Below are 16,406 nucleotides of genomic sequence, written 5' to 3'. Positions count from 1 at the left end.
AAATCTCTACTACTAGTTATGTATGTTATACTGTACACAGTAGCAGGGTCAGCAGGTGTGAAAGGGACGGCATGTGTGACTGGCTTGAAGAACGAGTAGATGGAGGACTGTTTGGTTTTTCTTGTTTTTCATCATAGATTTCTTGATAAATCTTGACGCTTTTCTCTACATCATGAGCCAGTTTGCTACTCCTGGCAGGATTTGGGTAACATTCCTTCAGGGTTTTCAGAGCTTTTTCGATACCACTGAGACATTCTGTAAGAGTTTTGATGTCCAAGCCACGCACAGGTTCTTCTTCCTCGTCTCCCTCTTTTTCTGCCTCCTGTGATGCCTTGTCTAGCTCTATAAGTTCATCATTTGAGAGGTTCAGCATGGGTTTCCAAAAGATCTTGAACATCATCTTCATTGAAGCCAGCCCTATGGCACAGATTTACTATGTAATTTCTGATCGCACCGATGTCGTCTTCAGCGAAGCCTGGAAAGTCATGCGCGCATTCTGGCCATACTTTATTCCATGCCAAGATCATGGTAGACATCTTCACTTTGTCCCAAGATGACTTGATGTTATCTAAGGCATACTTGATGTTATACAACTTCCACCATTCTATGATGTGGGCTTGCCAGGCCCATCTGTGCCCTTTATCAGTTGCTGCATGGTTTGCCGCTGGTAGTAGACTTTAAATGTTTGCCATAATTATTATGAATATATTTGTATATTTTGGGCCTTTATGAGAAACTCTTCAAGATTATATTAATTTGAGATTATAGCATCACTCCAATTAACAAGAAAATTAATTTTATTATAAAAATTTTGATTGATTAGAAACGAAAAATCTCAATTTGATTAAAAATTGACGCTAGAGGAAAACTGCTTTTTGTCTGAATCAAGATGACGGAGAGTTGACGCAACGGTTAAAAATGACGGAAGATGCCGGAAAAAGTGCTAGTGTGAAGCCACCTTAAGTGGTTTTGGGATGTACAGTACATATACTCCTGCCATGCTGGAATGATGAAGAACGCTACAAACTCGCTGAATAGTGCCGCCATTACTCAAGTTGTCGGCGAGTGAGAGAGGGAGGGCATGGGAGTAAGTGCTGCCGCTTAGTGAGATCAAGGGATAGCTCATGCGGTAGGTTTGAATATGCTTGGAGGCAGCTCCAGATAGTAGTGAATTCCAGATAGTGGCGATGCGGATACGTGGGCAATTACTGTATACAGTAATCACCCATGTATCCGGACCACCATTATCCGGATTTTGCTACTATCTGGAACTGCACCCAAGCGTATTCAAACCTACCGCATGAGCGATTCCTTGAACCCGTTAGGCGGAAGCACTTACTCCCTTGCCCTCCTGCGTCACACTAGCCTACAACTCGCCTCTCGCCTAAAACTCGAGTAATTGCGGTGCTCTTCGGCGAGTTTCTAGTGTTCTTCATTCCAGCATGGCAGGAGTGTACATACGTCCCACCACCACTTAAGGCGACGTCACACTAGCACTTTTTCCGTCGTCTTGAGTCAGACGAAACACACTATTTTCCTCTAGCGTCAATTTTTAGTCAAATTAGGATTTATGGCTTCTATTCAACACTTTTATAATAAAATTAATTTTCTTGTTAATTGGAATGATGCTATAATCTCAAATTAATAGAATTTTGATAAGTAGATGTAAATATATTTGTGTGTGTGTGTGTGTGTGTGTGTGTGTGTGTGTGTGTGTGTGTGTGTGTGTGTGTGTGTGTGTATATATATATATATATATATATATATATATATATATATATATATATATATATATATATATATATATATATATATATATATATATATATATATATATATATATATATATATATATATATATATATACAGTAAGGTCTTGGTTTATGTCAGAGATACGTTCCTGAAACATGATGTAAGTCGATTTCGTACATAACTTGAGTTTCCGTACATTTCAAAGCATATTATGGAGTTTTCAACCAATCATTGTTTATGGTCATTCAGGTAAGTTAAAGGTTATATTGTTATATTATTTACAACTATGTAGGAATATGAAACTCAAGCTTGTTTTTGTTGTTGATTAGGGCCACGAACGTGAAGGACTGCAGGTTGCAGAGAGGGGTGGACGCCTGAGGCCGCCAGAAGGGTGGGCAGGTCGAATGTTGTGACGCCCAGGGTGGACAGCTGGGAGCATAATGCAGTGTGGTGGGAGTAGAAGCGTGGGCAGCGGGGCAGGAAATGCAATAGGAAAGGGCAATAGGGATCAGCAGACAGGCACAGACGGTGCAAGTCAGCTGCGAGTGTCGTGTGGCCCAGGCGAAGGCTCCGGAGTTGTTATTGTTGTGATGGGTGTGCGAGCCCTCAAGATCGTCAACCTCCCCGTTGTCATGGTAACGGGCTTCCCATTTTCTTCTTCCCTCCCTCACACACAGCTGCTGTCTCCCTTCTCATGTCTTTTAATTATGTCCTCTTTTCCTTGTAGCGTAATGGTTTTCCTTTTCTTAGCATCACTGCTGTCACTAAGAAGTTTTCTCTTTGGTGCCATTCAACAAGATACTAAGAACTTGATTCAGTAAACACAGAAGTAGGATAACACTCTTGCCAGGGGCGATGGTGTGGTGGAACTGAGGCAGGGTGTTATTGTATTCAAGCGTGAGGCGGGCATTGTGGCGGGCAACCACCAACAATAACAATAAATCCCGCACTTTACGATTTATAAATTTTCAAATTTTTAAATCTTAAATTGCCTTATAGTGGACTGACATAACTACGAGTTTGACGTAACTCGAGACCGACGTAGCCCGGGACTTTACTGTATATATATATATATATATATATATATATATATATATATATATATATATATATATATATATATATATATATATATACACACACACACACACACACACACACACACACACACACAGTGTAAATAGGTAAATACACACACACACACACACACACACACACACACACACACCAGTGTCACTTACAAGTGTGGTAGCTAAGATGTGTGAGAGGGTGGTGAAGAATAGATGGACAGACTTCTTGGAGAAAAATGACTTACTTTGTGAGTGTCAATTTGGTTTTAGAAAAGGGCGTTCATGCACGACAAACCTGATATGTTACTATTCGAGGGTGATAGATGTAATACAGGAAAGAGATGGTTGGGCTGATGGAATATATCTGGATTTAAAAAAGGCCTTTGATAAGGTACCACACGGAGACTGATCTGGAAACTTGAAATGGTAGGAGGAGTGCATGGCAGTTTACTAAAATGGATGGAAGACTTTTGGTAGGAAGAGAAATGAGAACAATAATTAAGGACAGACCATCAGAATGGGGCTTGGTGGAGAGTGGAGTTCCACAGGGATCAGTGTTGGCACCAGTAATGTTCGCGGTCTACATAAATGACATGGTGGATGGGGTGTCCAGTTATGTGAGCCTATTTGCAGACGATGCAAAATTGTTAAGAAAAGTGAGATGTGACAAAGATTGCGAACTACTCCAGGAAGACTTGGACAGAATATGGAAATGGAGCTGTACATGGCAAATGGAGTTCAACACGACAAAATGCAAGAAATTAGAGTTTGGCAAGAGTGAAAGAAGAATCAGGAGTATGTACAAGATAGGAAATGAAGACATAAAACCAGTCATGAAGAAAAAGACCTTGGGGTGACAATTACCAATGACCTATCGCCAGAGAGACATATAAACAAAATAATTGGAGAAGTATTGAACTTATTGAGGAACATAAGAGTGGCGTTCGATATTTAGATGAAGAAATGATGAAGAAAATAATTACTGCAATGATAAGACCAAGGCTTGAATATGCAACAATACAGTGGGCTCCGAACTTAAAGAAACAAATAAGGAAACTAGAGAAAGTACAGAGGGCTGCAACAAAAATGGTGCCTGACTTAAGAGATTTGACTTATGAAGACAGACTGAACAGAATGCAACTTCCGACCCTGGAAAACAGAAGAAAGGGAGACCTGATAGCAATATACAGAGTGATGATTGGCATGGAAAAATGGATAGGGAAGATCTGTGTATGTGGAATGAAAGAATGTCGAGAGGGCATGGGAAAAACTAAAATGGCCACTTATAGGAGAGATGTGAAAAAATATAGCTTCCCTCATAGAAGGGTGGAAGCATGGAATAGTTTAGACGTGGAAGTGGTCAACGCAAGGAATATTCATGATTTTAAGAAAAAGCTGGACATTAGTAGATATGGAGACGGGACAGTACGAGCATAGCTCTTTTCCCGTATGTTACAATTAGGTAAATACAATTAGGTAAATACACACACACACACACACACACACATATATATATATATATATATATATATATATATATATATATATATATATATATATATATATATATATATATATATATATATATATAGAGAGAGAGAGAGAGAGAGAGAGAGAGAGAGAGAGAGAGAGAGAGAGAGATGGAAGGGGGCACCACACATATATGATGTAGTTGTTTTCTCTGAAACTAACTGGATGAAATAAGTGCATGATACTAACCCTAACAGTAGAAATATGGTAAAAGGATGGGATAGTAATTTCATTGAAACAGTGAATGTCTCTACTGAACTGAAATAATAGCTATGATTAAAAGTATTTTAAGTTTCAAACACTTATCATCTTTCCTTCTGGCTAGGGTGAAGTATCCTTTAGCAGATGTGTGTGATGACATGATGGCCTACAGTAACTTAACTGATTGGGTTTTTCATCAAATTTTGCTGGATGAGAGAGATCACCCAGATCTACTGCATGCCAAGAAAATTCTCTCCAGCATCTTCAGACGCCAACTATATCTTTGTGTAGGACATACAAAACCCAACAATCCTGCCACTGTGAGTATCTCAGATTGCTCTAGAAATTTATAATCAGCTGAATATTAATATGATACTAATTCTTTTTTAATTCTCCTCAAGCAAAAAGTTTTCATAAAACTACAATTGTTAATTAATACTGCATATATAAAACAGTTATATAAACTCTTTTCTTTCATCATCATGTCATCTCTACCTAACAAAAAAAATGTGTAATATTCATTAAAGAGTCACTGAAATCTACATTATTTCTTTCATCATCACGTCATCTCTACCTAACAAAAAAATGTGTAATATTCATTAAAGACTCACTGAAATCTAAGTCAACTGCATCTTGACTTTGAATAATTAATTTTCTTTTTCCTTATTCAGTTATAAATACTAGAATATTGTACTATACTGGAAAAATATCTTTCTCCTATTAATCAAAATTCAATTTCATACATTCTAAAGTTTGAAGGGAGTAAAAGTAAAGAGATTAAGTTTTAGAAGACATGGAGACTTTCTATGTATTCTTTGTAACAGAATAATAATTGGATTCCCTTTAGGAATGTGAAATTAGACTAAATGGAGAAAAATAAGTGTTTGGTTAATAAATTAAAGTACTCTCATAAATTTCTGTGCAAGCATAAAAGAGTAACATGGAAGTTGGGACAAAAGAAAAAGCTGTGCAAAAATGAGGTGTTTGCATCACAAGAAGGAATGATGAAAATGTTTTAATGTCAAAAGAACCTTTAATAATTTCACTTCATGATACTTAATTTACTTCACAAGGTATTTGACAAGAGATGCCTGCATTGTCACACCCACCAATTTTAAGAGAGGTTTGAGGGATCAGTATCCAGGTCAACAATATTGGTAGAGCCAACTGAACATAATGGATTGAGATAGGGTAGGGTAGGGAGGGTGTTAAACACCTAAGTGACACAGTTAAGTGTTTGTGAAATTGCGATCAAACTTTACACTTGGTAAGTATTTGTTTAGTCTTGCAATTATAATGTATGCAAGTGAGCCCAAGGTGTGAAATGAAAGCCTAAGAAATGTAAAAAAAAATCCAAGGCATTTAAGTTACTTACCTTGGAAATACCACTTTTGTTTGAAGTGAAAAAATTGAATGAGAATTGGTTAAGGAGGTCATGCAAAATATTATAAGGTGGTTTAATAACATAAAGAGAAAGGGAATGTTTGAATGTGTATTTTTTTCATAAATGTAATGGAATCTTGAGTTATGAGCACCCTGACTTATGAGTAATCTGAGATATGAGCCGTCTCTTGCTTGTGTTTTTTGCTTTGACTACCAAGCTAAAATTTGAGTTTCGAGTTAGCTCCAGGTACACCATAATTATTTGGCACAATGAATGCCCAGCATCCTGTGCCCTACATGTTTGGTTAATTTTTTTTTTCTTTCTTTCTTTCTGTGGAAGCATTTCTTGTGTTTTGTGCTTTTTGTCTGACCATGGTTTCTAAGCAAGTGGTAATATGTAATATTACGACACTTGCCTAACTCACTTCATAAACTTTCTGAAAAGGAGGATGAAACAAGCCACCGTGGGCTGCTATTTTGTGAAATGTCATGCAGATGAAAGGAGAAGGTGTAGCAAAAAAAAAGACAACAAAAACATGAAGAAAATTATGTTAAGCAAAAGTTAAGTAAAAGAAAAATTGTGGCAATTACTTAAGTTCAATAATAAAGGGTAGAATTAAAAGTGTAATGACTAAGTTCAGTTGAGTGATCAAGCAAGGAGTTTATGGTAAACAAAAATAACTGACAAAACACAAAATGAAATGAGCTGCTCCCGTCTCCTCTACCTATCTCCTCGGTCAGTATCTTCCTTAAGTCCAAGTCATCTGATCTCCCGAGATAAAATACACTTTATAAAACCATTCAATATATTTACCTTTTCTTTTGTTAAGTTTTATTAGGTGTTTTATACAGTGTATGTTATTGATAAATACTGTAGACCCTCAGACATTGAACATAATTTGTTCCAGAAGGGTGTTCCTTGTCCAAATTGTTCCAAGTCCAAAACTGTTTTCCCCACAGGAAACAATGTAAATCATTTTAATCAGTTCCAAGATCCCAGATTTTTACCTGTGTAAATAAGAACTGAACTATGTAAAATCAATATGATTTACCTTTTGGTGGCAAGCTTCATGGCAAGTGTCACTTAACCAGGTATTAACCCCTTCAACACAATGACGCATGTTTTGCATTATCGGGATTCAGCTGCCTGCGGGTTGTTCCAAGTCTGAATTTTGTTCCAACTCTGAGGATGAAAATTATTGAAATTTTGTTTGAAGTCTGAATTGTTCCAAGTATGAGGTGTTTCAAGTCCGAGAATCCTCTGTACCTTTTTTCTTACCTAAAAAATATGTAAGAAAAAATTGGTTGTTTTTGGGGTAGCTGGAACAGGTTGATAGCTTTTCAGTTAATTTCAACAGGAAATTTTTTGTTACGAGCATATTGATATGAGCTCCATCACAGAACAAATTAAATTCATAAGTCAAGGTAACACTGTACGTATTCATGTATTTATGAAACACCATTTGAAAATGTTCTAAATTGACTGTTTTATTACTAGACCTTCAAGAATCTCGAAGAAGCACTGAAAAGGAACATTCCAAAAAATAGCACACTTACACCAGAAGATCTGATAGTAACACAAGTGGAACTAAATTATGGGATGGAAGATCAAAACCCTGTTGAGATGGTCTATTTTTATAATAAAACTTCCCCAATGAAGACCAAGAAAATCAAGAAGGAAGAAAGCATTCTGCTTCCTGAGAGGTTTGTATTTAATTTTAGTACATAAGTCAAGAAAATTTATAAGTCTGTTACTAAGCAGCAGTGACTGTAAATCACAATCTTGTCATGGACCTTTCACAGTAGTTTTACTTATTTGTAACAAAAAAGGGAAAATGCGTTCTCACTTGAATTATATACATCCACTACTTGGTGATAGGAGAGAGATTCCACATTAAGTAGTTGTAAAGTGTGTCTTCTAAAGTGATTCAAGTGCTAAGGGATTTAATTGAGGAGACGCTGAGATGTAAGTTTGGTTTCCACCGACTTTATGGTTTATTTTTGAGATGCACTTCAAAACTTGAAAGAGGTTTTTGAGTGATAACTCCCCTTAAGATTGCTTTGCCCTGAAGCCTCAATGTGCCTCACTTTACTTCTTAAGGCCATGACTGTTAAAACTGCCCAAAAAATGGGGAATATTTTGCCAAAGTAAGAAATGCACATAAAGATAATGTAGTTTAGATTAGCTGTAAGGCATATGATGCCCCAAATATTGTTTTACCAAGTGTGTTTTCTCAAATGCAAGTTTTTCATCTTTCCATGACTACATCACTATTTTTAGGCTCTTGTTTTATTTGTCTATTTATGTCTATTTAGTTTTGTTTTGTGTGTCAGTTATTGCTATACATTAACAACTAGTTATGCTTTAAGTGTTATTTTTGTGTCTTAGATTTTTTTATTCAGTGACTTTTTGTTTGAAAATTTTTGAAATGTTAAAAAAATTTTGAGAAAAAAAGGCTTATCTATAATCATTTAAATTAATTTTGCTAAATTCTGATAAATTTTCAAACGCTTTGATCATTACCTTTTTGCCTCATAATATATTTAAAGTACATTTTTTTATTATGATTTTTTTCCTTTTTTCTCTGGAAGATATTGCGATCATATTGAAACAAATTTATTAGTAATAAAAAGCTCATAGAATAAAATTTTCATGAATATCATGGAAAATGACTGGTCCCTTAACCCTTCCTCACCCTGGTCTTTAACCTTACCCTCATTCAGTATTTTTTCTAATTGGGTATGAAGACAGTAACTCATGCCATAGTATTATGTCAGGTTCAAGGAAAATGTCAAATTGACTTATTGGTGTCTCAAATGCATCCCTCCTCCTCACTGACACCTATAGCAAGAATGACCAGTATTAAGTAATAACATGAGAATAAAAAGATGTAGTTAGAGATTGTAAAGCAAAATCAGTTGTTCAGGAAGATGTGGCGTGTGACTATGTAGGTTATTGATAGAATGGAAATATACCAGATGAAATTACCATGTGAATTAGGCATATTTACCTAATAATTAGTACTAGCTTCATTTCTCTCATACTCCTCTGCAATTCCCCTAGCAACATTAAAAAATCTAAATACAACAAAAGAAGAAAAGTTTCATTTTTATCATACAGTATAATCAATCACACACAGGAAAAAAAAAGTGCAAACATTAAAAAAAAAAAAAAATTCTTGCCTTACTTTCCCTCTTAAACATTTTGTCTCTGGCTTTCAACACGTTACTCATCACAATACGCAGAGGTGCTTTAGGGAGGGATGCAGGGGGGATCTCATTATTCAGGTGAAGGAAACATTTAAAAACACAACACAAGTCAAATTTGTAACAATACATGAACAATGTGAATGTGTTTACATTCCTGGGTATGAAAAGGAATGAGAATAAATGTGTGGTCCATACCATAGATTCTGTAACTTAATGGGTCCATGTGCATTAATATTGGGGTTTTACATGCAAAATTTGATGAGGCTAGGTAAAGAAAATAAGTCAAGACGCCTTTTCTTTATTTTGAGACTGCCTGGCTAATATTTCACCAGGTCCGCTGACACTCTTCAAGTATGCAGAGTCTATGATTTGTCTTAACTTTAACACTTACAGGACACATGAGTTGGCACAAGTCATTGTCTCACTGCATGCTTTTTTTAAGAAGAAAATGTTTTATTTTCTTACTATCATACCAAACATAGAACTATAAAACCAAAACAGAAAGCACAAAGTCTTCTTTCTTACAAGTGTTATTGCCAGAATTCAAAGTATTGTCACTTAGCCTGAAGTAGATGTTGAACAACAATATCTAATCTCTCCAGATAATCTGGTGTGTGTTCATTTGATTAGTTATGGCTATGACTACAGCTGTCATGCATGCAGTTTTAAGTTGATTTTTTAGTGAATTGGCATTTGAATTTATTTGGTCATCTCCAGATTTTCCAACAAGTACACCTTTGATTGGAAGTATATTAATCCAGGTGATAGTAAATATAAAGACAATATGTCTGTGCCACTTAGAGGTCCAAGTGAAATAGATCAACTTACTATAGTCTTTCTACTGGATGGATGCATGTTGAGTGAGGTCATCCCCTATCTGCCATTATGCCAAGTCCACCTCAACACACATCACTCAATCTCATTCGTCAACTGTTAACTAATTCTTAATGCATTTTATCTACCATGAAACACTTTTTTTTTAGATTCAAATAAGATTCTATAGTGTTATGAATATACTGAACCTTCTAATAAATGCAATTATTATATATAAATAACATGACACATGGCAGAGTTACTGGAGTGGTTTTGTAAGATGTTGACAGATCAGGTCAGAGGGTGGAATGAAGGCTAGTCAAAGGTGACAAGGTCATTCATTCCTCATGTGGCTAGGTGCCCACTAAGATTGAAGGAACCCTCACAATTCATGCTTCATTACTTCACAGCTAAGAGAAAGAATTTAAATACAATGTATATAACTACTTTTTAGAAGGAAAAGCACACAGAGGGCTTATAATAGATCTAAATAAAGCATTGTGTTGGGTGGTATGGTTCGGCTAGGCCTAAAAGGAACATGTGAATCTTAGGCTAATCATTTAATTGAACTAGTACATCTGACAACACTGTAGGCAAGGGATTCACCTTAGTGGCTCCATCCAACACGCCTTCGTCCTGTAAAAGGACTATAGTATATGGAAACAACAATTCTAATGAAGAATAGGCAGCTTGAGTGTCGTGGTGAAAGAATTGCTCTGTCTAACCAAAACAAATGTCTGGCTGGCCTGCCTTAGTTGAATCTAACAAACACATTGGTGGACAACCAGGTAATATCTGCTGTAGTTTCCATACCACTACACCATAAGGAAGAAAGCTTCTTGTATTCCTCTCTCATCACTCCAGAGGTATTCCTGAGAGATGTTTGTTTTGTTGCTGGATTTCTTATGCCGTGTCACTCACTCCCAACAAAAATAACTTATATACCTATATATTATGATGTTACTGAGTATATTGTGTCATACTATATAGTACATTCAGATTTTTATCTTTTTCATTGTCCAAATGAAAAAATTTTAGACTTGTATGTAATATGCTGTATTTAAGATATTGAAAGCAGTATAGTGGTGAGGCCATTGCAGTGTGAAAGCTACCCAAGACACAGAAGCAGTTGGTGTCACAGACAGTTGAAATTCAGAGCCACTCAGGGACAATAAAAAATAAAGGCCGCCGTGGTACAGTGGAACCATGCGTGCTTTGGGGTCCGAGAGGTCTCTAAGCGCACGGGTTCGAATCCTGTCCACGGTCCGAGTATAGGTTGGGCTTCCTCACTCGGGGCAACGGTTTCCTAGCGGGTGGGCTTTGAGATAGGAGGTACCACATAAAGTACCCCCTTTAGCCCATAAATTCCCGTGAAAAGTCCACATGGTATAAATAAAAAAAATAAAAAAAATACTCCAGTAACTAACAGGCTATGCTGATGTTTGATATATATATATATATATATATATATATATATATATATATATATATATATATATATATATATATATATATATAAATCCACATGCCTACAACCATATCATGCTGACGATACCCCAACATAACACATTCTGAAATCAGTAGCACATGTTACTTCTCAACACAATCCTGTGCCTGTTGTTTGTAGCCAAGGTGGCCTCCACTAGGCGTTTACACAAGAAAGAACATTCATCCTGTATCCTAGCACCTAACCTTGGTACACTTTGGCATCTCCATTGGTTTTCTCTGAAAAGCACATAACATATGTTACCCTATTTGTCCCATATCAACAGGGTATTATAGTCCCTTAGTTATACACACACTTCTTAAGTATGCACAGATCTTGCTACAACACATTACCTGTTAAGAAGGCTGAACACAAGGTTGGTAGATGACCTCAAAGAATATGCAGTTGCCAGGAAAGTCAGGGCAAATATGGCTGACCTCCTGTCTCCATATCTGAAGTGAGGCAACAGACCTGCCATTTAGGTTCCTTGGAACTAATACACATGCAGTTCAAACGTGAATGCTAGTGGGGTTAAAAATGCTTAAGAAGCATATCATAAAGTTCAGATCGTTACAGCAGTATTACTAGATAATCACATATATATATATATATATATATATATATATATATATATATATATATATATATATATATATATATATATATATATATATATTTTTTTTTTTTTTTTTTTTTTTTTTTTTTTAACTTCTCCCAAAAATTATCAATACAAGATATTTAAAAGTTGATAGAAAATGTCAATATTATTGTAATGATCAATGTTCTATGCATCTGTATGCACCTGGGATTTACTACAGCAATAACATAACATAACATAAATAATAGGATAACAAAGGGCCACCAGGGCCCATCTAGGTTATCCTGTACCAGTCGCACAGCGACCTCGTCATTAGTACTTAAAGATACACTTACAAGTACACAATACATTATATACTAATTCTAAATATTTGGCCCATTAACAGGGCTAAGTCCTGCAGCGAAATCCTCTACAATTTGTGGTCCCCATACATGGGGATCATGTCTTATTTAACTATAGTAAATTTCTTATAAAAACTATCATGCAGTGCTATACATAATTATAAATCTAATAAATTTAAGTGCTTATCTAATCTGTTTTTAAACATTGTCAAACTAGTGCTATTTACAACCGTCTCTGGCAATGCATTCCAGAAGTCTACCACTCTATGACTAAAGAAATATTTTCTTATATCTAACCTGCAGCCTTGCTTTCTAATCTTCCTGCCATGATTTCTAGTCCTATTTCCTCCTCTAAGGTAAAGAAAGATCTCACATCTATGTAGTTTGTATCTGAGAACATTTTAAATAACTCTATCATATCCCTCTTATACATCTCCTCTCAAATGAAAACATGTTTAATTCCTTTAATCTATCTCTATACTCCAGGCGCTTTAATGCTGGTATCATCCTAGTTGCTCTTCTCTGAACTGCTTCTAACATGTTGATATCCTGCCTATAGTGGGGTGACCAGGCCTGTATGCAATACTCTAAATGGGGCCTAACATAGGAATTATATAAGCTACGCACCACTTCCTTACTTTTATAACTAACATTTCTATTTATAAAACCCAGGATCCTATTTGCCCTATTTCTTGCTTCTAAACATTGCTTTGAAAATTTCATAGTCCTGTCTATCACTACTCCTAAATCCTTTCCTTCCTCTACTGCCTCTAGCCAACATCCCTCCATCTCATAGTTAAAGTTTGTGTTGTCTTTACCTAAATGCATAACCTGACACTTATCAGAATTAAACTCCATCTGCCACCTGTCTGCCCATGCTATCAGCCTGTCCAGGTCTCGTTGTATTCTGTAATTGTCCTTTTCACCCTGTACTGCACATGCTATCTTAGTATCATCTGCAAACTTTGATACTTTGCTACTAATTCCTATATCTAAATCGTTAATGTACACCAAGAAAAGAAGAGGTCCTAGCACTGATCCTTGGGGTACCCCACTAACCACTTCCTTCCACTCAGACATTGCCCCATTTAATACTACTCTCTGTTTCCTATCAGAAAGCCATTCACTAATCCAATCAACTAACCTACCCCTATCCCATGTAGTCTCAATTTGTACACTAGCCTCCTATGCGGTACCTTATCAAACGCCTTGCTAAAATCTAGATATATAACATCTATGCTATTTCCATCATCTAACTCCTTGGTAATATATTCTAAGATATCGAGCAAATTTGTAAGACAGGACCTCCCTGATCTAAAGCCATGTTGGGTATCTCTAATTAATCTATTCTCATTTAAATGCTCCCAAATACTACCCTTAATGATTTTCTCTAGTATCTTACATACTATACTAGTTAAACTGATCGGTCTATAATTATTCGCATCATCCTTCCTACCTTTTTAAATATTGGAGTAACATTAGCTAACTTCCAGTCCTGAGGTATCTCAGCAAACCTAAGTGATCTTTCAAAGATTAACTTAAGTGCTTCAGAAATACTGTCTACACCCTCCCTAAGTACTCTGGCATGTAGCTCATCAGGACCACTAGCTTTCCTATCGTCTAGTTCAAGAATAAATTTCCTAATAATTCCCGGTTTTATATCAATATTTTCTAAAGCTCTTAAACTACTCGTCGCACTGTTTGTAACAGGATTTCCTATTCTTTCCTAGTAAATACTGAAGAAAATTGTTCATTCAATAATTCTACTATGTCTTCATTTTGATCCACTACTACACCATCTTTTCTGAGTGGTCCAATCCTATCCTTATTTCTTTTATCACTGACCTTGTAATAACTATATAATTTTTGGGATCTTTACTCCCAGCTCTAGCTAGTTTTATCTCTGCCTGCCTTTTACTTTTTTTATAACCTTACTCAAATCATCTCTGACCTGTCTGTACCTAATCAAATCTACATCTTCCCACTTTTCTGCAACTCTCTGTATGCCCTCTTCTTCTCTCTGATCTGGCTACCTATCTCATGAGTCCACCATAATGGCTTCCTGTTTCTCTGCCTTATATCTTTGTAAGGGATACACTGCATCACTATACCCTTTACTACAACCTTAAAAATATCCCACATCTCCTGTGCAGTTTTATTTCCAAAACTATCTTCCCAGTTTACCTCTCCTAATAACTGACGTAACCTACCATAATTGCCTTTCTGATAGTTTGGGACTCTAGTCTTATTCACTATATTATCCCTACTGGAATTAATGATAAATCTAATTATATGATGGTCACTGTTTGCTAAAGTCTCTCCTACCTCAACTTCCTTTAAACAATGCTCAATATTTGTTAGTACTATGTCTAAAACCTTCCTCCCCCTAGTAGGTTTATCTACCATCTGCACTAAATAGTTATCCTGAAAACTTTCCATAAACTTATTTTCACTAGCATCTCCTACCATCCTCTCCCAGTTTACTGACTTAAGATTAAAATCCCTAAGATAATTGTCTGACTAGTACACCCCTATTTATCTCATCTACCATAAGGTTGTCTACATCTGCTGACTGGTTAGGTGGCCTATAAAAGCTCCTACTCTAATAACCTTACTTTTGTTTACTCTAACATCCAGCCATAAGGACTCTACTCTGTTATCTACCTTAATACCATTAACCTGACTGGAAATGAAGGATTTTTTACATAAATAACTACTCCTCCACCTATCCTACCAATTCTCTGGTGTAAATACATAATGTATCCATCTACTTCATATTCTTTCCTATTTTCCTAAACTTTTCCTCATTTACCCATGCCTCTGTGACACATACAACATCTAAGTCCTCCTCAACTATATAACTAGATAACTCGTCCTTCTTGTTCCTAAGACTCCTGGCATTTACATAAAAACATTTAAGTCCTGCTACCTTCCTAGATGCTGTCTCCTTATTTGGAATCCTAATCTTATTCTCTCCTATTTGCACCTGGAAATCTTTCCTAATCTTTTCACTATCTCTGTTTATCCTATCTAATTTATGTCTAGCATCTTTCTTCTGGAATGCATTTGCTACCTCACCCCTACACTCCATCCCAACTCCCCTCCAGACATCCACTCAGCACATCCACACCCTTCCTACTCAGATGCACACCATCCCTAGCATACAAATCCCTTCGCCCATAGAACCTATCCCATACATCCACAAAGCTGACACCCACATCCTTACACATCCCTTTTACCCGATCATTCACACCAATGGCTCTAGACAACCATTCCCTGCTAACATACACACGAGGCAAGATTCCTGACACTACACACCTCCTACCACTCTCCCTTATCTTGCCTAACATTTCCCGAAATCTTGCCACTAACTCCTCCGACCCACCTGCTCTGACATCGTTCCCACCTACGTGCAAAACTACTACACCCTCCTCTCCATCCCCCAACCCTCTTCTGCACCTCCTCACTCACTGCCTTCACACCTGCACCAGGCATACACACGTTCGTCCTCCTATCCCTGTCTTTCCCACAGAAAGTGCTATCTAAATACCTAACCTGAGAGTCACCCACCACACACACCTGAGGTGTGCTAGGCACAACCATCCTCCTCCTCTCCTCTACCCCTTCTTTCTCCTTTCACTCACCACAACCACTTCATTCACTCCACTCTCACTCTCCCCTCCCCTCCAACAAACCGAACCTATTTTCACACTCAACAGGTTTAGTCCTATCCTCCCTAACTGCCTCCGCTTTCCTTCCCCTCGCAACCTGCCATCTCTGCCTATCCTGACTACTATCTTTCCCAGTCTGGCTCGCCTGCTCCCTCTTCCCCACTCTGCTCTTCCCGACAGAGGGCCAAGCCACCCTGTCGCCCTCAGAAGGTCCAACCTTCGGCCTAACACTGATCTCCTGCCTAATTTTTTCCACTGCCTCCCCAAGCCTCTTAACCTCCTCCTTCAATTCAAAGATGAGAACTTCGTTCGCACTTTTCCCCTCACTTAGCTTTCTGATTTCCTCTCGCA

General features: G+C 37.0%; 1 protein-coding gene across 4 annotated transcripts in view; it reads left to right on the top strand.

The window, feature by feature from the left end:
• The window catches only part of LOC123518956 (deoxynucleoside triphosphate triphosphohydrolase SAMHD1-like), a 158,206-nt gene that overhangs the window by 74,064 nt on the left and 67,736 nt on the right, over positions 1-16,406 (top strand). For 3 of the 4 annotated variants that reach the window (XM_045280031.1, XM_045280033.1, XM_045280032.1), the window contains 2 exons: positions 4,678-4,873; positions 7,435-7,640. The exons of the other annotated variant lie outside the window; for it this stretch is intronic. In XM_045280031.1, the coding sequence (XP_045135966.1) occupies positions 4,678-4,873; positions 7,435-7,640 (402 nt within the window). The remainder of the gene's footprint in view (positions 1-4,677; positions 4,874-7,434; positions 7,641-16,406) is intronic. 4 annotated transcript variants of the gene reach the window in all.

The sequence above is a fragment of the Portunus trituberculatus genome, chromosome 44 (genome assembly GCF_017591435.1).
Source record: "Portunus trituberculatus isolate SZX2019 chromosome 44, ASM1759143v1, whole genome shotgun sequence".
NCBI lineage: Eukaryota > Metazoa > Arthropoda > Malacostraca > Decapoda > Portunidae > Portunus > Portunus trituberculatus.
The sequence above is the reverse complement of the archived record's forward strand: the minus strand, read 5'-3'. Positions and strand labels throughout refer to the sequence as shown.